Here is a 24,044-nt window from a genome sequence, read left to right as displayed (position 1 = left end):
AAACAAATCTTAGTTAGGTATTAGTAGTGTAATTATTAGGTGTTCGGCATGTAATTACATGGTGGAATTAGGTACTGCAGCACACTCAAGTTAACTTAAATGTTCTGTAAATATGATGTTGAATAAAATAACATAAGTTTGAAATGGAGGGGAGAATTCCAAATGAGTCTAAATCACTGTTACACAGCAAATAAACAAACCTGCTGGTCGTGGGGAATGATACATTTAAAGTACTGTATTTATAATTGAGAACTTCTGATGGAACAAATAGATAAAGGGATAACATATTCAATCCGGACAATAGGAAATGTGGCTCCAAGTCTCTTAATAAAGTTGTGAGCTTACTTCCCTTTGTTTAACATGTGTGATGAGCAAGCTTTCTTTTTTTTTTTTTTTTTTTTTTTTTTTTTTTTTTTACAATAATCGCATTTGGAGGTGGCATTTTACCAAAATATGAATAAAAGAAATATAACAGAAGTCTTGTATTGCCAACAATGCTGTGTGCTGTATTAATGCGGTCACGTGTTTGCCAGCGCACGGCATGCAGGGTAAACGATGAAATGCTAATGCAGGTGAAAAGTGCATTAGTTTTTGAGTGACACTGTGTCCCGACTCGTGCAATAGGAGCCATGATTATCATGGTTCCTGGTGGGTGGCACAGGGTTGTGGTAGCGATGAGGATGCTGGCGGAAGTCAGAAACAGCCCTGCCAGTGCGTTCTCGCTTTGGATTTCTGTCCCTGTGGCCCACAAATCCAAGGTACCATGCTCGTCATCACTGTGTTTGCTCTTTTGTTGTTCAGTGTGCATCCTGGAAACGTCCCAGGTGAGGAGGGGTGGTGTCTCGGCACACAGGGCTCTTAAGAAACTAAATTAAGACTAGCTGTGCTGTTAACATAATATTGATGTCGATGCAGAAGAACCATTGATGGTGCTTTAAATACCGCTGGTCCACCCAGTTATCACTGTTAAACAAGGAAACATGTGGGCTGTTCTGTGAAAAGTTTATGCCTAATATATGGCTTTTATTCTTTGACACCACGCTTATTTATTACCAGTTTTCTTTTCTTCAAAACTCAGTGGCAGCATTTCATTTAATTTATTTTATTTTATTTTTTGCACTGCTGTGCTTTCCCAGTTAAGTGGATTATTACTGCACAGTATAATTCGTGTCACAAAGCATTATTGGGATGACGTGAATTATTTAAATTATTGTCTGAAAGGATTTAAAATGCATCTTGCAAATGAGGCTCCTGGCAGAGTTGTGGCGCAGCGCTGAACCTCGCGCAGGGATCACACTGCCATGTGTCGGGAGCGGGGTAGCAGTCAAGTTTAACTGGTTTTGACTCCCCTTGCTCAAATCACTGGAACTCACTCGCTGGCTCTCATCTGCCACGAAGGGCTGTGATTTGGAGTGTAATGCCGGAGCAGAAGCAGGTTTTGATCAGCGGTTTTAAGAAAGTTGACTGAAAGACTTCCCTTGGTGGCACGCCAGCTTTGCCTTTTTCTTTTATTCTACCCTTCTGTCTATCTCTCTTCTAACAGTGCTGTGAAATCCTCCTGATTTCCGCAGTCCATGTTTCCATTCACAGCTGGGTTTTTAGTTTATTGATCAATAAAGTGACATTAATAAGAGGCCTGCAAAGCCTCCTGCACCTGGTGTTAATAGCAGGCATTACTTGCTGTGTTTCTAAGAAAAGAGAGCAGTATAAACTTGATTGATTCCCCAGTAATGTCCCCGTGGCATCAGGAGGACTGGCTGTGTTTGATTTTTCTTTTGATTTATTTATTTTATTTCTTCATTGAGCTGAAAAGATCATTGGTATTAAGAAGGAGGTGGTGGGGGAAGGGGGGGGGTTGTCAGCAGAGCATCCTGGCCTTTCGGCGACTTCAAAAGCCTGCTTCCCCCCCAGGATATTAAGCGACTGTGATGAAAAATTTAGCGAAGAAGCTTTTGAAGTGATCTGTTTTGGCTCAGCCCTCTCTAAATTTCCGGCGCTTCTCCTGATTATCGCCATTCGAAACTCCTCGGATGTCAGGGTAGCTGGCGATATGGCAGCATTAACATTACAGCCAGTGGCATCTGCAGACATTTCATTCTATTGTTTTCCACCCCCGCCCCCTCAGTCGCACATGACATCTGTTAGTATTGTGTTAATTTTATATGGAGAGAACAGACCGCAGCACAATGCAGGAGAATACGTGAGCGTTACATCATGCTGCAGAGCAGAACAACCGTGAAATGAATGCATTCATCACGAGCGTGAAAAGGGGCCGTCCAAAAACACCCACTTTTTTTTTTTAATTTGAGGTCTTATTCCACAGAGTCGCCCTACAAGCTTCCTATTTAAATACAACTTTTGATTTATTAGCATTTCTTTGAAAATGTAATCATGGTGTGCAGTGCTTAGGTTCTGTAGAGTAAAAAGTTATTGTAAAACACTGAATGTATTGATTGACACGATCGTTTTCGATACCTCTGCAGTAAAGCATTCCACAAGTCTGAATGCACTGTGTCTCTGTCAACACCCTGTTTGTCTTCAGCCTTATAATCAGTATAGAAGTACCACTGGACTGACATTATGTTGTAAATGGAGGTCAAGACAATGCCACTGTATAACTGACCCTGTAGTATGAAGGGCCTCCTTATGAACTGGAAGCACTGTGTCTGTAGTTATTTGTATATGTGCCAGCACTGTCTGGAAGGAAACGTGACATCACCTGTTATAAAATATATTGTTAAATTGCGCTGCTTCTGAATTGGATGCCTAATAGGCAAGCAGAGACTAATGTCTGTTCTTCTTTACCCATTCACTCAACACTGCTCTATAAGTAATCTCATTTGGGATTTAAGTCAAGGTATACATGTTTCAAATCTTTATTTTAAAGTCCAAAACCTGTAGCGGTTATTTTGTAATACAATTCTTTCCATTGCTGGGTGCTGCCTCCGGGATCAGTTTCCTAAATATCCCAGCATTGATCACAATCGATGAAAATAAGGGCACAACACCATAGTGATACTTTGCAAATCAAATTTCCATTCTTTTAGTCTTTTTTGTTATTTAAAAAGAACAAAGTTCTTCATATTTAAGAATCAGAATGCATTACTTAGATATTGTTTACGTCACCCCAGTAGTTAAGGGGTTAAAACATATTTCCACGATGAAGTTATCTTTTATTTTAGCAATTTCAATAATGTTTTAGCTAATGAAATTACAGATACTCAGTTCCATTCAAAGTTGCTGTTGTTTGTAGGAATATGTTATGCTTCTTTGAAGTCGCTTATACGGTATAATACATGCTGCCTTATTTTGTTCCATCTTTTTTTTTTTTTTTTTTTTTTTTTTTTTACTATTGTGTTAATATTAGTTTAGTGTATTTGTGCCTGTCAGGGCCAGCACAGTTGCATCTCAATAGTGCAAGCACTAATACAAGTAAATAACTAAGTAGTCCATACGCAATAAGATATCTTGGTGGGACCACTTTCACCTGTTCCAGCCACTTGATAGCAAGCAAGTCATGACCACTAGGTGGTATTAGCCAGCTAACTATCTCTACAATTGCAAGAGCTAAAAGCATGCATGAATGCTAAACAGGTCTGATTGCCTTTATCAGCAATTACTTCATCTTGAAATAAAACATCACCGCATATTCAGATTGTTAAATAACATTAGAACTGCTTATGTTGTTTGTTTGATTTTATTTTTTTTACCCCTTTCACCTACTGGGTTAGTAACATCAAAATGCCCTTTTTTGTAGGTATAAAAATGTATTTTGTAGAATCGTTGCATTGTCTGTTTTGGAAGGGCTGTGTCGTGCGAGATGCTGTCATGCCATGCTATTCTGGTTTTGTAGATGCTTGCTCTGAAGTTTACGGCTTCTTCCTTCAACTTTTTTTTGACTCGCTGTACGAGGATTTGAGTGAATCATAAACCCCTTCCTGTAACACTGCATCTAACACACAACCCCCCCCTTTAGTTAGCCACACACATCGATGTTCTTTTAACTTTAACACATCTTTCACCGCTTCAAGGGTTTTGTTGCGTTTGAGTGGGTTAACACAGACAAAGAAAAGTGGTTTAGCATGACAACTGCATTGTTTTAGCTTTGCTCTATTCTGTATCCCACCCCTATTACAAGTTATAAGTAAATGCCTGCCAGAGTATGTTTAAAGTTAGAGAAATGGAGAAAGAAAGGACGGAGGAGGAGGGTGAAAGAGAGACAACCCGGCATCTTTTTTGTTTTTGGTGACAACAGATTTCCATAACCTAGCTTGTCTTGGAACACGCAACACTTTGGCAAAATGTTTGAATCCCTGCAGTACGGTCCAATTAGATTTGTCACAAGAGTTAAAAGCGATCAACTTGAGATATATTTGACACAGTGACTCACCATCACCCTATCCCTGCCACATTGTGATTCACCAGAAAGCTAACTGGGCATGCAATCAAAGGGGATTGCATTGGGTTTACATTTTCGTACATTTAATTGCATCTGCTGTGGGGTGGGGGAGAAGTTTTATTCTTTTGAAGAAGTTTTCCATTTTCTAGTATCAAACTTTTTTTAGAGTTGTCAGTGAACTGAATTGCTTTCAATGAATAATGCACACCAATTCAAATTCTAAAACTTTTAGAATAAAAAAACTTGATACTACTTCTATGCCCATAAATACATGCAGCTGAGTTGTTTGTTTCTGGTTTGGCAACTGTATTCGATGAGTTTTTTCCTTTCTGCTATATAAGATGCTATTGATGATTTGGATCTTCCTCGTGCTATTTTTAGGGTTTTCCACCGAACATAATTCAGGAGTTAATAATGAAAATAATTAAGGTCCTACATAAATAGCACTGACAGACCATACTTTTTTTTTTTAAACTGTTGCACACTGTTTAAATTCATGCTGTACTGTCCGTTCAGGAGCACATGTGATCACGTGAGCATTCCCTAGGGCTGACCGGAAACCTGTTCCTCACTAAGCCCAGATACCTTCTACATAAAACCAAACGTGGTTTTTTGAACAGTTTTTATCTTCCTCCTTAAAGTAAAACATATATAAAAAAAAAAAAAGAAAGTAGTGTTGGTGAAAGTTAAATAAAAACAATACCTTTTTAGTAATTAAAAAATATCTAGTAGACTACATGTGTTTGTGCTGTCTGTTCAGTTCACAGTGTGTCCAGTTATTTGATTTCTGCAATTTGTCGGTCAAACCAGAGACTAGTTGCTGTTCCTGTTGGTTTTACTGTATTGTCTCTGGCATTGACAGACAACATTCAGAGGGTGTGCACTAGAGCAGAGATTAAATTTCATGAAGCAGGTTTCTTTTTTTTTTTTTTTTTTTTTTTTTTAGTTTTGAGAGATTTGTTCTGAAACACCTGGAGAAATTCTTTGCGGCTGGAGAAAATCGGGATGATTCCGATTCCTCCAGGTGTTCAGTGATGCCACACACATGCACACTGTCTCCAGTGATTCTGGATACAGTGCTGATGAGTGAGTGCTGTATTCCAGCTCTGTGATTCATAAGGCTGCCCCTGGAATAGAAAAGCAGGAAGCTGTGTGGAGAGCCAGCGGGCTTGCCTGACAGTAACCTGCCCTCGCTTTGCTCCAGAGAGCATGCAGGGTAGAAGACTGGCGTTATACCTTCCCGTTCTAACACCACGGCATCCCCGCTGGCACAGTGCCCACCTGTGTGGGCAGGTAGGCTGTGTTTTGGATACTTTTACAGATTGTAACCCTGCCCCCCCCACCCCCACCCCCCCTGCTCATTAGATGCCAGATGGAAGTCCTTTTCAAACCGCATAAAGAACAGCCAGATACACACAGCACTGCGCCCGACACTTGCTGTGCAGACAGGTTTGGGTTAAAGCTTCAGCATTATTGGTGTGGTTTTTTGTGCTGTTTATGCTTTTGTTTTTCATGGTTTTAAGAAGATGAGGTAATCGATACGGTGTGTTTTTCGCAGTGTATCGTGCAGCCCGTTTGTGGTGAAATTTTAGGCATTTAGTTTAAAGGTAATCTTTTCTAGTGGTAAATATTAGGCTATGTGTAATTTGTACCTTCGTGGTAGTTTTATACGCATGTACGTTAACAGTAATGGTAACTTCTACATTTTAATGCTGTTGCATTTTTGGTGAAGGATGTCATTATGCATTTTGCTTAAAGATGCTGAAAAATGTAACTGGATTTTAATTACAGTGAATTACTATGCCGTACCGTGCTATTTACTGTGTAATTAGTGCCCCTAGATTTAAAACGTTTCCCCATTTAAGTGTCGAGTGCAGAATTGGCAGAAAGCGAGAAATGTGGTTGTGGCTAAGCTGGTCTCTGCTCTCCTCCAGGTGAACTTGGAGTTGGACAAAGTTAGAGGAACAGCAAAGGCAAGCTTATTAGTCAAAACCATTGACTGCTTTCATCTGCCAGTGTCACTTTCAAAAGAGCATAGGGTGTGCTGATTAGTGTAAGGTGCAATTAGCTTTATAATGGAAATGATCGCTTGTGATTGACGAAGAGCGTCAATGTTAAATAACTGCGTGGTAATTCGAGTGTTGAAATTGTGTTGATCTGTGTCTATACTACTGTCTACTTCGTCTTTCCATAAAATAAAAATTGTATGTTAACATGCAGCGGCAATTAGCATGCATTTCATTGTTACATGATTTAAATTATAGGTAAATTAGCAAGAGTTTACTGTGCAATGGGAGCCCTGTATTTTGTAATAAAACGGCAAATTCTTTTTGGGTGGGGGGGGGGGGGGGGGGGGGGGGGTGTTTGGGAAGAGAATGACCAAACAAAAACAAAAACAGCTCAAGCCTACGCGGATATAATTTCCTGTTAAAGCAAACAGCAAGCTGACACTTTCATTTCAAAGGCCTTTATTTCCATTGCACTGCTGTTTTGCCAAAGAAAATCTGAAAAATTACCCTTAATTGACACACAGGGAATGTACTTAATCTCACTTCCCAGCAAGATATTAGATGTTAATTCATCTGCCGGCTCCCCTGCAGTGAATGTTATTTGTTTAAATCCTTGGATTCCCATGGTGCATTTGTAACTACACTACAGAAACTCTTCTGTCTATAATTATTCAGCATTGCATGCTGACTTTAAAATGGTTATCAGCTGAAGAATGTTAACAAGGGGTGACGAAAGTTATTTTACGGCAGATAAAGTGTCAGTATCCAGAATTGGTGGTTAGTAAACACTCCTCAGTGGAATTATCATGTGCTAAGTACCGTAAGATTTGGTGTATAGCATCTTTGTACAGAACGTGCTTATATCGTGTGCTTATATCGTGGACAGGGTTGGGCTCAATTCCTGTTTTAAAATCAGTTTCCAATTCCCGCACCATTTTAATCAATTCCAACACACCATTGATAAAAATTGCTTTTAGAAGTGTCCTGTTACAGGAGTGAACGTAACGACATTATACAAAAGTGCGTATTATTTGTGAAAATATAACACCCCTGCAATTTGTGAATTGCTCTTAGAAAGACACATGTTCGTCCCTCCAAAGCAAATGGCTCAACCACACAACACAGTACACTTACACTTGCTATCAGAATAATGGAATTCATAGTCTGAATGAGTCTTGCATTATGGAAAAGCTGGAGCCAACCAAATGCACATTTGTCAGCCTTAATATATGTCAGGGGTGTAAATTATAAAGTTATGCTTCAAAATATAAATGCACTTTATTTCAGTCACTAATGCAGAAAAAAAACACATTAAAATGTGTACTTTTCCCCCCAATCAATAATAAACAGGAAAGTGCATAGAATATCTGAAGTCTTATTCATAAATTATTACATGAAAATGGGCATGTACACTAAAAATGTAAATACATTAACGCTATTAATAATTGAATGACTAACCGTTCTATCAAGAGCATAACGCTGGTTTAATGGAACGTAACAGGAAGAATACCTTACTGTTTTAGAGCTAAGGCAGGACCCCCACATGGCATCTATCTGGGGCTTTTTAATGATCATGTTTATAATATTTGAACTGGTTGCTTTTCTTTCTTGCATTGGATTGTGCAGCACACTGTTCACCTGTTAAAACTAGATATTCCCCCAGGGGGTGCTGTAGACTGCCGAACGGCCTGTATAAAGAAAGGACATTCTGAAAAATCTTTTTCGTGGTTAGTAGAAGCCTATTAGCCAGACAGGGATTAAAATAACTACCTGTGTGAGTGTACCAGACAGGCTTTTTATTTTTATTTTTTTCTAGATTCTCAGTTTGGATAAACAGCTGTAGTTGTCATTACAGGGCCTCGAATCAGGGGCTGCTTGACTATTAGGATGTGTCATTTCCTGACCACCAAGCATCCCACACAAATAACCTATAATTAAACAAGCAGTTCCAAACAGCGCAACATGCTGTATACAGTCCAGTCAAAGATTCAAGAATTTGTGACAACTGGATGATGAGATAATGGCATTATATTCCTGTGCCAGCCATTACTATTCTATTTCGTTCTCAATACTTACTCTTGCTGTCTCCTGTGTACTAAATATGCACGGCAAAAGTCCCACTCTGTCACTGCTATTGTTGAAACAGAGAAGACAGCAATGTGGCTCGGTCTATATCGTGTATTGGGCAAAATGTAGCATTTCAGCCGTTGGGCCTAGTCATGTGGACCGTGTATTTGGAATGGCGTGCAGTTCGATTTTTAGCTTGAATGCCTATTTGAATTATAAATTTTAGTCAAACAGAATTGAGACCATCTCGGAGGGTGCTCTCAGTTAGTCAAACCAGACCAACAAATAATTTTTGTGCTGTTTTAATAAATATTGGCTTTAGGCGTTTTGCAAAGTTTAAATAGTCTTTATTTACTGTTGGGCAGGTGCGAGAGAAACCTTTACCAGATGAATCTACGGATTTGCAAACAAACAAAACCATCCCCTCTGTGCAGTACCTGGTTTAGGAAATATTTTTTTAATGTTAATCTCTTGTTTTGTTCCCCTGAATCCATTCCAAGAATAGCCTCTCCCTGCTCGCGCAGCTGCCAAGCAAGCAAAATTCATCAGCCGTTTTTTTTTCCAGGACGGTTCTTAACTTCAAACACTGTAGCAACAAACTGTGTGTGTGTGTGTGTGTGTGTGTGTGGTCCCCTCTCCACCTGCCTGTCTCATGTGTTTCCTGTAAATCTGTGCAAAAACCACACTTGCGATTAGCTTGATGCCAGTCTAGTCCTGCCAAGGTGTGCTAACTGCTCTGCGGTGCATTTCTTACAGTGCCACCACTGCTCCCTTTCACTGACGCTATCAAACACGGCAAGCCAATGTATATTCATTCGAAATCTGCTTCACTTAAACAGAAAGGTACTGATTGGCTACCTTAGTAAAACCAGAAAAAAAAAATCTCAATTTTCCTCTGCAAATGCCTTTGTTGTTTTTCTTCAGGGATGAAGACCTGTTAAGACATGCAGCAGCATTGAGATTACAGCTTCAAACACTGCTTTTAGTGTTCAGCCAGAAGACACCCGGCTTGATGCAGACATCGGGTTTGATGTCTGCATATAGTCTTTTTAAAAGTAATCCTAGGATGTAAAGTACTGTCCAAGTTATAAAGCCCTTGGTTAGATGTATAACCTGTCACATTTTATAGCACAATGATGATCATGTACATGGGCTTCATGAATACATGTTTACTGATGAAATTGTCAATCAGTGTGATGGTGATCATCATGCCTTTTCAGAAACCGAACATACTACTTTAGTTCTTTACTCAAGAGTATTTGCAAAAACATATACAGACCCTGTTCTTTCAGTAGTGTCGGTCATTATGGTGCGTGCTTGAAGTTATAGAGGACTTTTTAGGCAAAATGTATCTGCAAGCTTTCGGGTGGTTGTGTGTGTGGTTTTGAAGATGCAGGGGACTAGACAAAATGTATCTACTGTTTTTATTTAAAAAAAAAAAAAAAAAAAAAAAAAAAAAAAAAAAAAAAAATCAAAATTAAATTAAAAGATCTTTTTGCACCTTCATTAGTTTCTTAAAGAGCCAACCACCCCAAAAAATAAATACATAAATAAATGTACTGTATTTGTTCTGTGTATTGGAGGATATTTTATGTGAATTGCTTTCAACAGTCTCATGGCAGAATGTGTTGGATGTTAACCTGCATGCAGTACACACTCACTCTATATATAATAATGATTTGCATATCCCAGTTGGAGTTGCCTCCAGGACACTGATCCTTCCACAGACGGTAGGTGGGGATTTCAGAAGTCCAAATACGATGCCAAAATCTCTCTGCTCTTACATATGTTTATTTAAAAAAAAAAAAAAAAAAAAAAAAAAAAGGATGTCTCTTTTTGTTGTTCAAACAGAGAGGTCTGACGGGGCGTGAAGTAATGGCCCGGCAGCTACCTCTGTACTGGGAATGTGGAAAGTCGCTTTGTCATCCGTTTTGAGACAAGGTCACATGGAAATGTCAGAACAGGTGGGTCTGTCACCGTGAGAGCCGCCGACTCAGCACCGCCCCCCCCACCCCTCCACTACAGTACTATGGCTTTTGTCATAGCCCTGCGATGCTTTTTGTGGTTTGCAGAGACAGAAAGAGAGAATGGCATCTTCATGTATACATTCTTCTCAGGTGTGTGGGAGGTGACTTATTTACAGGTCCTGCCTATTGCTGTGCACATAGAAAAATTGTCTAGATTTAAAAAAAAAAAAAAACAAAATAAAAAAAAAAAAAAAAAGTTTTGGGCAAAAGCTGTGGTTTCTTTGAACCAGCTAGTTACGGGAAATAGTGTGATGGGCCTCGTTGATAACCGCATCTTTGTTTTGATGCTTGTTTTTGTCGTTTCTTTAGATTCAACTTTTTTTTTTTTTTTACTGTAAAGAGTGGGTTATGGCTTCCACAATTTTGCGTCCATCATTCTTTATAGACACTGAATTATAATTGCAAGGTTGCCTATTGTAAATAGCGCTTAGTGATTACATTAAGAAATTAGGGTGAAAACTCAAACATTTAAAATTCAGTTTTAAGCCATTTCCTGATAGACTCCTCAAAGCTGATTGTGGGGAAGTGAGGTGGGGATGCATATTAAGATTGCACTGCGCAGTGAAGCCCACAGGTGAAGCATTGTGTATTGAAGCTTGTGCAACGCTGATATGCTTCCCCACCAATAAGCCAGTGAGGGGTCTTTCCAGATAAGCTTGGCAAATAATGATCTAATCTAAACCGAAGAGAATCATGCAGAACAAGTGATTTTAAAAGTGGGGGGGGGGATAAATATTACAAGACTAGTAACCCCTTCACATCTAACTTGCTGGACCAAAACAGGATAGATCTTACTGGAAGAAGAGTTAAGTTGGAGAGACATTTAGCAAAAACATTTGGTCAAGACTGTAATTATAGACATTTACACAACAACAAAATATTTTTGTTTTAATATGTAAGGTAGGGAAAGTACAGGGTGGCACCTGGATAAACATGCTTTGGGCAGGTATGCTGTAAAACCAGAAAACTTTGGCAGGATTCCTTTGAAAACTATTATTTTTGTTGTACATTACTGCACACTATTGAGTTTACACCCAAACCAAACACTTGCAAAAAATTTAGTAAAAGAACAAAACTTGTCTCTTGCTCCTGTGTCTTGTACAATCGCAGCCCGTTTTTGATTAATCCAATCTTCTGTAGTTTTTAAAAAAAAAAAAAAAAAAAAAAAGTTCAGCTAATGATCTGGGATAGGGGAGGAGGGGTAGGTTGCGAATTGAAAGAGAAGATTTGTTTTGGTCTGGGGGGGGTGGGGGGGGGCTAGACAAAGTGGGGTAATTTTGTAGACGAATTGCACCATTATAGATTTCAGGGGTGCAGGAAACCTTAAAACAAACCTCCTTTTTAAATGGATTGATATATTTGAATAGGCTTGCCGTAGGTTTTTTTTCTATGAAATATTTGTGCACATTTGTGTGTGTCTGACCTCTGCCAAGCTCAAATCTGCACTTTGACAATATTGCTCAAAGAAGGTACAGTATGTTGCGATTAAAGTTGACTGCTGTTTTTTTTTTTTTTGTTGCTATCATGTTGCTCAAACGTTCAGATGCATACCACTTTAAAAGCAACGCCTATTGTCTCGCATTAGTACGTTATTAAACCTGATGGCCCTCACTGGAAAAATGAACCCAGCACCCTGTTGTTTTAATGTTGTTCATGCAATTGCCTCCTTCAGCCAGAAGATGGTGCTGTTAACCTTCTATGCCTAGGCATGCTTTCCAAGCCCCTTCCTTGCAGACTGATATACAAGTGAATGGAGTTATTTCCCATCGTTGGAGGTAGGGTTATTGGGTGATGGAGTCATGCCCCTGCCTCTTAGCCGTCTGAAGGATTTGAGCCTGTTGCTTCACGAAGGCTGATTAGCGACCGTTCTTTTCGAGAATGACAGTGATAGAACAGCATGGTAAAATGTCAGTGTGTAATATACTGTACTCCCTGGTATTCCTCATACCAGATCAGTACAATGCTAAGATCATGTGCGTTATTTTTTGTTGAATGACAGTTCTAGATCTCTATAAGATATTCTTCTGCAAGAGACGGTTTAATAAATGAGTTCCCTTGTAAAAATGTACCTGTTTAATTATGTACCTGTTTGCACGCTACCTAACAGAAAAAGCCCATTGTTTTGTTTCAGTGTAGCTACTGTACTGGGCTACAGAAAATAGATGCATAATTATAACACACCGTGTATTATAAACTTGTGAATGTTCTGCAAGAAATAAATGAAGAGATTGTTTATGAAGGATAATAGTATATGTTGTGGATAGCAGTGATGCCTCCTTCAGTCTCTTTGTGCGTAATCGTACCACAGTGGGACTACTTCTAGAACACCATAGAGTTTGCACAAACCCTTTTAAAATAAAGAATAATGACTGATTTTGGGGGGGGGGGGGGTCCTGTAAGCCCTCTTGGGTTTTCGGAATGCTGGAAATACTGTACATGCCATTGCTACCCACTCCATAATAGCCTCAAATTTCAGGAAAGCTGCGTTGCATTAAAGAAAAGAAAGGATCGATGGTTTTACATTAAATTTAATGTGATTGAAAAAAAATCAACTAATTAAAATTGATTGCTTTCGCTTTTGCAAAAGTGTTTTTGAATTACATTATTTTCTCAAAACATTTTGACCAATCTAGGACCCGAGGAGGTGTCCGTTTACTGATTTGCTACCAGGAAAGCTTGCATTTCTGTTAAGTGAGTAGTTTGTTTCATTATCGTCTTGTATGCCTTGTTGTTTTCAAGTGTTGACTACCATTTAATCCTTACTGACCCCTCCTTCTAGTGCTTAAGAGCCTAACTTATCAAGTGCTTTCTGGCTAATTTTAAAAAAGGGATTTCCCCAAAAACATGATGTTCCTGTGAAAGAACTGGGTAAAGTTACATCCGAGCAAACGGCCAGTGAGATTCTTTTCACTGTACTGACAGCCCTAGAAAATGGTAGAACTACTCGAAATAATCAAGAGCTCTAGCTGTATACAGCTCTATTTCATCACATTGATCACGAGACTGCTACTGCTTGACAGTGCACCAGCTCTCCATTACCTCAGCTCTGCATTGACACAGAATCTGAACAGGTCTCATTGTGCATGGAGAAGAGGCACAAAATAAAATAGGACCAAATAATAATAATAATAATATATATATGTGTGTGTATGTGTGTGTGTATATATATATAATGATAATGAAAATGAAATGATTAAGTTTTACACTTCTTTTTAGTTAATTGGAAATCACCTTTTTTTAAAAAGAATGATTTATTCATTTATTTTCATAAATATGTCTACAGTCAGAAATATGACTTTTTCCATTGAACAAAATTGCTCTGTCCAAGTCATGAGATGATTCAAGGGGGGTGGGGTGGGGTGGGATGGGGTGGTATGGGGGGGTGTAATAGTCATACATCAGGCAATTGTGGGGAGCTGTGCAGTAACTCAAAATGAAACAATGACACTGTGTGTTTGCTTAAAAGCATTATCTTCAAGCACTGTGGTGTACCATGAAGGAAACCCCATAGTCAATACCAGAATAGTCAGAATTTGTTAACAATCCATTTTTATTTGTGATCATGGGTAACCTGCATCTCTTGAAATGGCATTGAACTATATGATTAAAGATCAGAAACATGTCAATTTTATTTATTTTTTCCAATTGCGTAACTATTTTCTGTTATTTATGTCAGCTGTGCCTATGGGGGACGGTGGGGGGGACTATAACACAATGCTGGTTATTTTTAAACCTTCGTGAAATAAGTCAATGGAGTTTTCCATTGACTTTGCTCACTGAGAATTTACTTTTTGACCTTTTAGAATTTTGATGCATTCAAAACTTCCATCTCGGAATCGCAATGCTCAGACCTAAAAATAAATAACATAAAGGGGTAAATTGTAGTAAGCTATTTTTTTTGTATGTCGCATATGTTTGTTTTTAATTCTGAAAGATTATTTGGTTTTTGCATCTATCTATACTGTAAGATCGTTGAGCCAGTGTATCTCTTTATATACTTATGACTGAATAGCAAATCCAGTCGCAAGGCTTTCTTGGAGAAAGAGTTTGACCAAAAACAGTAGAAATTCACAAACAGGGAACAACATACACAGGGCAAACATGAATAGTAGACCTTGCATCTGTAAGATAGATACTATATCTATATCTATATATATATATATATATATATATATATATATATATATATATATATATATATATATATATATAATATTAACATATAAACAAAATGGCTACAAAACAAGTGTTGTAATTACAAAACTGTTTAAATATGTACTCTTAAAAGATTACAAAGGCAATTCAGTGCATCAGCTTGTTAAGAGAGAAAAAGGAAATACATAATTACATCAAACCCCCATTCCATCTTCAGGGCTCTGATATCAGCAGCCCATCATGTTGACAGCATCCCGGCAACTGCTCTGGTTATCCGATCACTCATGAAGCCCTGCTAATTAAAATAGAGCTTCATTTTTTTCCTGAACCATTGTTTGGCAGGAATTTGAAACTGGTTTAACACAATTTTTTTCATGTCTATAACCCTTTTATTATATCACTGATGCTTTTCCATAAATGTACAGGGCAGTTTTAAATGAATTGATTCGCACTGTAGCTGAATCCTAGACTAATGATTTCCCTCCTTAGCTTTCTTTAGTGTTGCATTTGACTAAGAGCATCTTATCATTCCTGCCTGTAAACCCTTTGCTCTGGGTTGTACTGTTGTCTTGCTGCCCTGTCATTTTTGTCAAAGGCTTGCAAAAATAAATCCAAACCTATTTAAAGTCTTTTTTTGTTCTTTACCTGAATAGCATTGCTGTTTTTGGAAACTGTTTTGGCTTTGAAAAATCTGAGCAGTAAAGAAGTATAAAGACTGCGCTTGCTTTTAATTTACTACCTTATTTTAATATGCCACGGCCTATAATACAAGCTGGCTGCTTAACCTTGGTTTTTTCGGCAAGTGACAACCTAGTAATTCAAAGCCTGTAAAAGAACGAGCAGCAATAGCACAGGGTCTGTGTTTGGTGCAGTTTAATAATTTTTTAGGTAATGCTTCATTATGAACTTTTACAGGTTTGCAATGTTTTTATGTAATATGTCATTTATACTGTCACAGTTATTTATTTAATGAACTCTCCTCCCTCTCCCTCCCTCTTTTATTTTACCATTCTTCTTTTGATGTTTATAGTTATTGCTATTCCAGTATTAAGCACACAACTGGTAGTTGCAGATGGTGGGAGAGATGGCCCACTCGGATCTCCTCAACCTCTGTCTGTGCTGGCTCTTGAGTCTAAAGTGTGCTCTCCTTGCCCTCCTATACATTCTCATTGATTGTCATTTTGAGAAGCAAGGCATGGTTAGTACTGGGGCCTGGCCAGTGCATGGGCACCTGCCTCCCACACACTGGCAGGCGTTTCCATTTCAATCACTGATGAGACCAGTGACATGTCTACACTGTCAGTGGGCAGCAATCACCCAACAAAGGGGGATCATCAAATGGGCCAACATTCTAAAACTCAGTTTCCTCTGTCAGGGATCATCTTAAAACTGCAAATTTTGACACCTAAAATATTCTAATATAATGTATTGATCTGTATACTACATTCAAACTTATTTTAGACACCTATCACTTAATCAAAGACATTGTATCTCTCTTACACTACGTTACGCTATCAAGCTGGCATATACAGCTCTGCACCATTAGTACCAGTGCTTGTGTAAGTTACACCCCAGGTAGCCTTTTATGTATCATTTATTTTCACATGAGTTTTGAATGAAAAGTATTGAAAAAAAGCAGTTTCTGGTAAGTACCAAATTCAACGGAAATACTAACAATTCTGTTAGCTTTCGTTATTTGACGGGAAAAACAAAAAAATTGGCCTTTTTAAAAAAGTTTCATCAGTCATTTTGAGAACCGCATTTCTGAGTGTCTGAGTGGTTTGTGTATTAGTCACTAGAAGCATACATCTCTCTTGATATCCATGCAGAGCCGCAGTTTAATGGACCAGTTTGAACTGTGTTTCATCAATTTAAGTGAATAAAATGTCAGCAGAACTTACTGTATGAAGGTGGGAGTTGTGTGTCTGCCTTGTGGCAAGTCGAATTTGTTCAATATGTTTAATGATCCCCCCACCACCACCACCACCATTTTTTAGCTGTAAAATTTAAGGTGAAAAAGTCAAGAAAAGTGCATGTGTCAGTTTTTAAACTTAAAAAAACACTTAATAAAGTTCAGTCTGCCCTTAAAACCACATGGTTTTTTTTGCATCACTTTCTTATTGAATTTTAAGCACTTTTGCAGGTACATCTGACCCTTTAGTGCTAATCTGATTTCTAAAGATGGCTGGTTAGTACACAGAGCACTTTTGTGCATTAGTAGCTTCAGACTTAAAACATATTATAAAATGAAAAAAAAATATTTTACTGGTATTATTCCTTGCTGCATCCAAAGCTTAAAGCTCCCTTTTAATTTAAAATAGATATTAAAGCTGCCAAATCAAATGCACTGTAATGCAAGATCCAATATGAAGCTGACCTTCTTTTTTAAAAGCATGCCGTATGTAGTATCGTTCTACTACAACAGTGGTGATCTATAAGTCAATAACTAGACAAGACTAAAGTCTGTGAAATTAGGTTGTAATTGATTGGGGTGTCTGGATAGAATTTGTCCAGAAGAGCTACGTCATTTGCAGTGAAATAACGTTTTCCGTAGATTACATGTCATTGAGATGTGCAATTGCTGCTTTGAAACAAGTTACTTACGTGAAGCATTTCCACAAACATGCATGTTCTGTAGCCTAGTAGTCATTTTCGTAGCATGTTTTATTGATTTCTTTTTATTAAGTACTGAAAGAGCGCAGTTCTAGGAAGAGTTGTTTCCCGTAAAAGCAAAGGAAAAACTAAGAATCTTTGCGAGAAGATCGTCTAAAATTAGTCATTTTCAAACCGATTTTACAGTTGCTTTTGTTGATGGTTTTTTATTGACGCACCTGACGCATGCCTTTCTGCGGCTGTTGTTGTGTTGCACTTGCACAGATACTGTAACTGTTTCGTAACAAGAAAAATATACACAAATTAAAGTTGTTTGTTCTTGCAGGGAAAGATGCATCATGCCCTGTCCCCCTCCTAACCCACTGTAATATTATAGAAGTGGTGTTCTTAAGTTTCTGTAGTATTTAAAAGTTTGCTTTGTTTCCTGCCTTCATGCAAGCTACACATTTTTGATTGAGGTACATTTATAAAATGTTCAGTTGTTCAATGTTCAAAATGGTATTTTAATGCTCTATTGTCATGCATCAAAATAAAACAGTCTTGCAATGTGAGAAAAACTAGAGAGGGGTCATGATATTATCTTGGTTATTTTGATTATTTAAACCAGGGATTCACAACTCGGTCCTGGAGAGCCGGTGTCTCTGCAGGTTTTTATTCCAACTTGACCCTAAAGTACTTTATTGGACCTTATTAGAAGCTTAATTGGTCCAATTAACTCATTTAGGGTATGACTGGAACAAAAACCAGGAGGGACACCGGCCCTCCATGACCTGAGTTGTGCACCACAGATTTAAACATTACTGGCTGCTGTTCGTTTCGTGGTTGGATAGTTTCACCAGCGCAGTATTGGGCCACACTTCACAGCATCTTCATTACACACAGATTCCACTATATTCTGTTTGTGTGTTTGTCACACTGTATAAACCACTCCCTGTAAAGACAACCAAGTAAGGGGGAACAAAAACAAAACACACATTACGGAAAATGTCACGGTTTTGCTTACCGTAGAATTTCCCTATAGATGGGATTTTACTGTGCTTATTGCGTGCAATGAAATCTCTTTTAGTCATAGGTGTTTGTATTGTGAAATCTGCAAGGCGTGTTTAAAGAAAGCAGTAAGTTAAGTGTCTTTTTTTTTGCAGTAAATGCACCAAATGCCATCACTATTTTTACACAGACACAGTTTCATAAATCAAGCAGCAATTCAATATTTATTCTGCACTAAACATAATATTTACGGGAAATGACGTGCAGTACTCCTTGATGAAAAAGTGTGACGTGCCCCAATTTAGAAAATAGAAAAATTAAATTGACCATGTGATTACAGTTCTGGCGTAGATCCTAACACATGATTCCATGCATGCTTTGATCTACTTGTCAAAACGGGTAGACGAAAGTTTTGGGCAAGTGGTTTTCATTATGCCCTGGGCTGCTTCTAATAAATATCCATGAATTCTAACACCCCCATGTTAACGGACATGTCATGCTGTAGTTCTTTTAACTTACATGGTATGCTTTAATTCTTTTAACTTAACAAATGTATAGATTTGTCATGTCCAGCATGCACTTTTAGATTTATTTTGGCATTATCCATTGTCAGTGTTTTTGATTCTTAGTTTTTTCAGCCTCCCGTGATTTTTTTATCAGATATCATAATTTTTAGATAAACAAACCATGCCAAAAAAAAAGACAAATCTTCACCTTTGTTATAGCATTCAATAAACAGAATTAGTATGCCAAACTTTTCCACACAGTAGTTTTGCACTTCAGCTGATGTGAAAATAGGATTCCTGCTTGCAAGCTGTTCTTTAGTATATGCAATGCATTTTCTAAAACGAATTACTGAAGACAAGGGCGCTCAATCACTTTATATCTTTAGCCACTTTAAGAAAAGAACAGTGATCAAAACCTTTTAACCTATTAGAGAGATTACTTTTACAATTGAATCAAAGGGACCACAGGTGTGATAACTAATCATTGCAACGGCACCTTTCACTCTGTTTTTTTTTTCCACTTTATGGGTGTCAAATAGATATTATTTCATGTTCATTGCCTTTTTAAAAGCCTTACGTCGTACTACACACTTAAAATTAATGTCTTCAATGACATTAAAGATACATATATTTTTAATTCTTTTGAAAACTACATTAAGTTGAAATTAAGATTTATCTTGTAACACAGCATGAAAAAAAATCCAAGCATAATGCATTTACAACTACAGGTGTTTTAGTGCTGTTTTATTTTCTAGTGCATTAAGTTTTAAACTCGTTACATTTATGATTTGATCAGAGCATATCTTTAACCCAAGAAATTACTGAAGTTTTAAGCAACGTGTTTAGATATTAGATGCAGTAGAGGAGGCCGCGATTGCATATGGAGCCACTCTACACGTTTAAACACAAGGACATCTTATCGGCTAAACTCTGATCAAAACCCTTGAATTTATTCTTTTAGTTCCATTTGATAGTTATTTTCATTTAACTGCTTATTTGTTGCAACTGTAAACCGTATTCTTTATGTATTTTTTTAAAAGAAAATAACCTTTTATTCTTAGTTTTTCATTCTCAAATTTTTTAGCTTGTTATATTAAACTATTGTGTTGACTTTTTACAGGTATCGTTTTTATATAAATATGAATTCACAATGAATTGTAATGTGAATGTTATTGTTATGAGAAACGTTTCGTTTTAAACTGTGTATAGATTACACACCTACTGTCCTCAAACACGTGCCTCAAATTCAAACACATTCTTCAAAATGTAAGTATTTCATTATTGATCTGTTTTGATTTTAAATTTTAGACACATTCTTGATTTTAGTTGTTTTGATAAATGTTTTAATTGAAGCATTTCCCGCTAAATGATGGTGTTCAATGTTCATTTTAACAAAGCATAATCATTCCTATAAAGCTGGTTGTTTGATCTCAGTAATGAGGTTTTGCTGAATGGTCTGGCTGTTCAAAGGAAACACTCTCCCAGTGGACCCCTACACTTCAGAACCTCTCTTATGTTCAGTTAGTTTTGCTAATGAGAAAGAACACTGGCAGTGTTGTAGAAACAAAACAACAACAACAACAAAACCCCTAGAGCTTTTAAAAGAGAATGTTTTTGTCTTTTTCTTAAGATTTTTTTTTTTTTTTGTAACAGATTGCCACAGCAGTGAAGTTTCTGCAAAACCCCAAGGTCCGTCAGAGTCCCCTGGACACAAGAAAAGCCTTCCTCCGCAAGAAAGGTATGTGGGGCCCTCTTTGGAATTCCTTATGAGAAGTAGACCTGTCGTCAGAGTTGCTTTGATATGACAACAACTGCAGTGGGTGAGCAGGAATTTCTCTGCTTTTCCAATCTCTTTCAAGTTAAGGATGTTGTAAGATTGAAGCGAGGGATTATCTCATCCCTAGGTAGAACTGGACTCTTAAGGAAGTTTGTATACATATGCTGTAAAACATGAGTTTGCTGGCTAATTTCACTTTTTAGTAAAAACCAGCAAAATTTACACACTGAAAAATGATAAACAATAAAAAAGCCATAAAAACAACACCCCTGCTACAAAACAGTTGAAGTCGTGTGTAGCCAGTGAACACTGGGAAAACAGTGGAAATGGTTACTCCATTCACGTTGACCCCCATTTTCCCAGTCAAAAAAATAAAATACTACTATTACAAAAAAGAACTTTACCAGTGCAGTTTGGCAATGCCCTTCCTTCCTGACACATCTAGCATTGATTCATTCTGAATGCTTTAAACCCGCCCCAACTGCTGAGTGGCAGCACATTTAAAATTAATTACAATTAGGAATGGAGGCTTGTTCGCAGGATTTAAAGCTGTATTACAGTTGAGATACAGAGGATCTGTCCAGTTACTACAATACAGATTTTGACAGAAACCGGCCAAGCATTTTGGAATGTAACCGAAAACAATAATTTCATACAAAAAGCTACAAATAAGCACCGAAAAATGAAATGAAGAAAAACAGAAGTCTTAATTGTACCTTATGGTTAAATGATATGCACTTCAGGGAAGGTGATAAATACATTTTTTTTTTTTTTTTTTACCGTTATTGTAAAAGCAAAAGTAGTTGAAGGAGAAGTAAATTTTATTACATTGTTTGTTTTTAACTAATAACACATGTTACAACACAAGCAGTGCATTTCCCCTTTCGAATACATGTTCTGATATTGACAGAGGTCTGATTTAGTGTCAGGTGTCCATCTGGCTGCATTCGGTCAGCTGCTGTAAATGCTGCAGGTCAGGGCAGGGTCATTCTGGGTCTTAGGGTCAGGTGGGGTCATGCTCACTCGGATATGTGCTTTACTGCTTAACAGACAAACGAGCAGGAAAATTCATATTGACGCTTCGTGGACCACTTTCAATGGAATTGTCCATTTTAGTTGCTCCTAGCATTTAAAAGCTATTTTTGATTTTGTATTATTATTATGCATCACCTAATCTTTCATTCCGGATGGGTAAATTAGTCACTGTTGTGAGGGCAACCGATATAGTTGCATGATTTGAAACACCTGGGGAAAAAAAAAGGTACAGCATGTTTGACTTTGTGTGTTGTGTTCAAGTAATTGTGTGTGTGTGTGTGTGAGCGGTAAGACAATGGAAACCCAAGATGTTATTTCCACTCCTTCATGGTTCTCTGCATCACTAGTTAAACATCAGGCCAGCTTTGTGCATTCATCAGATATGCCAGCGTCCTGAAGACATCTCCTTTATAATTGTTACAGCAACAGTTTTGGTTTCTGTGACTAATAGAAACCATGTAAAGAACTGTCGATCTTTGCTTACATAATTCCATATTCCTAACCAATAACACTGTATCATATGCTTATTCTGTTGTCTTAGTAGATTTTGAGGCATTTTATTTCTTTACTTGTTGAAAGTTAAATGAGTGAATTTGTAAATGCAGTTTAAGACAGCATAATGGTTATTTTTTTGGAAGTTGTGCTTTGTTTGTGACTTTGAACCAACATTCTTCCTCAACAAAGTAGCAGTTATGTGAAATATATATATTTTTTCTATTCTTTACTGAAAAATTGTGGACTACGGGGACTAATTAATCGTAAAAGCTTTGGGATTTCATCTCTATCATTGAAGCAATGAGGCAGTGAAAAGTGAGCCTAAAAGCTGTATGATTACCAGAGGTAACCGGATACAAAATCCATTGTTGCCGGCTGCTGTTCTCTGCATCGGCTGGGTATCGCAACTCTGATGTCTTTTTGAAATTTCCAAGATCTGTGTTCCCCATTATTCACAGTTTGAGTTTCTTCATTATTCAGGACCCCTTTCTGGAATAGATAGGGACGAAAACAGAATAAAAACAACTGTTTTTAAATAGAGCACGCTGTGCTTCCGTTGCTGGTTTCAGAAACACACACAGATCACGTTCCTACAGCAGTGCATTCTAACCTGTATAAATCCACGTACCCCCCCTTCTTTTTTAATGTGAGGTTTTAAATAAATAGAACAGTTGACTGAGAGACTTGTGCCATTTTTTTTAGATGAATGCATCAGAACGCATCCACCACACAACAGTGAAGGACACATGCGTTTAGGGATGTTTGTGGCTCATCAATACCAACAGGTGAAAACACATGGCTGTGAAAATGGTTAGGCAGAACAAATGCTAGGTTAATTTGGGTAATGCACTATTAAGCCACATTGACAGTAGGTTGTTATAAAGACCCTTCCCTATATAATGTATATATATATATATTTTTTTTTTATAGGAAAGGAGCTGATTTATAAATAGCGAAACATTTATTTTTAAAACTATTTTTAATATGCATTTAATCATTTACATTGTATGCCTTCTTGTGAAATTGTATGCAGGCGATTCTTAATGTGTATAACAATCTTTTTAATCCTTAAAATAACAAGGCATTCTGCTGTTTTAACAGAAAGATTTCCACTTAATACGAATGCCAATTGGAGGCATGTAAGTCTACAGTAATTGTGACAGTTTTAGGATTGAACAATGTGTTTACATCATTCTCACTTCAGTTCATATAGGTGTTTTATATTTAAAAACGCCAGTGTCTCCCAGTCATGTCATTTCAGTTTTTTTTTTTATATACATTCATTGGTAGTTGTAAATGCCACTGTTACATTAAATATGTGATATGAACGGAAGCAAGCCTTTACACTATATAGCCATGTGCGTAAAAATGTCAGCATTACGATAAAGCCTCCCAAATGGCTACATTTATCAATAAGTCTATATGTATGTAGGGATGAAAGAGTAATATTATAACTACAGTAATTTAATGGTTTTTATTTTTTCATGTGGACAGAGTTCTCGGAATGAGGTCACATTTTCCAGGTCACCAGCCTTTTAATTACAAAGCCTTGTTGTAACTATGAGGGTATTGATATAACTTGCCACTAAGCGTGGCCTGCAGCTATGACAAGGAAATTAGCTTTAAAGCTCAAACAGGGCCAGATTCCTCTCCTTGTTCTAACACTTTTTGAATATACTGTATAAAGCTGCACTTTATACAAGCCTCCAAGGTTGAAGATTTGGAAGGAGGACAGTGTAATGACCTACGTGCTCCTTGCAGTTCTCTCCTTGACACTGAGAGACTTACCTCCTATATTTCTGTGTCTCATCTAAATGTGTTAAGACGTGTTAGATTAAACCTTGTAGTGCTTCGGCATTGAAGTTTGAATTTGCTGCCCCTTGGTTTCAGCTGGGCACTGCTTGAGACAGAATGACATCACAAAGCCTTGACAAGTATAATTTAGTTAAAATCATCTCCCTATAAATTAGCATG

General features: G+C 37.6%; 1 protein-coding gene across 4 annotated transcripts in view; it reads left to right on the top strand.

Annotated features, from left to right (window-relative positions):
- Window positions 1–24,044, top strand: part of pex14 (peroxisomal biogenesis factor 14) — a 55,592-nt gene that overhangs the window by 4,287 nt on the left and 27,261 nt on the right. For all 4 annotated transcript variants that reach the window (XM_041273515.1, XM_041273516.1, XM_041273514.1 and 1 more), the window contains exon 3: window positions 20,417–20,501. In XM_041273515.1, the coding sequence (XP_041129449.1) occupies window positions 20,417–20,501 (85 nt within the window). The remainder of the gene's footprint in view (window positions 1–20,416; window positions 20,502–24,044) is intronic.

Source organism: Polyodon spathula, chromosome 16 (assembly GCF_017654505.1).
Source record: "Polyodon spathula isolate WHYD16114869_AA chromosome 16, ASM1765450v1, whole genome shotgun sequence".
Lineage (NCBI taxonomy): Eukaryota > Metazoa > Chordata > Actinopteri > Acipenseriformes > Polyodontidae > Polyodon > Polyodon spathula.
This window is presented reverse-complemented; position numbering and strand designations above follow the sequence as displayed.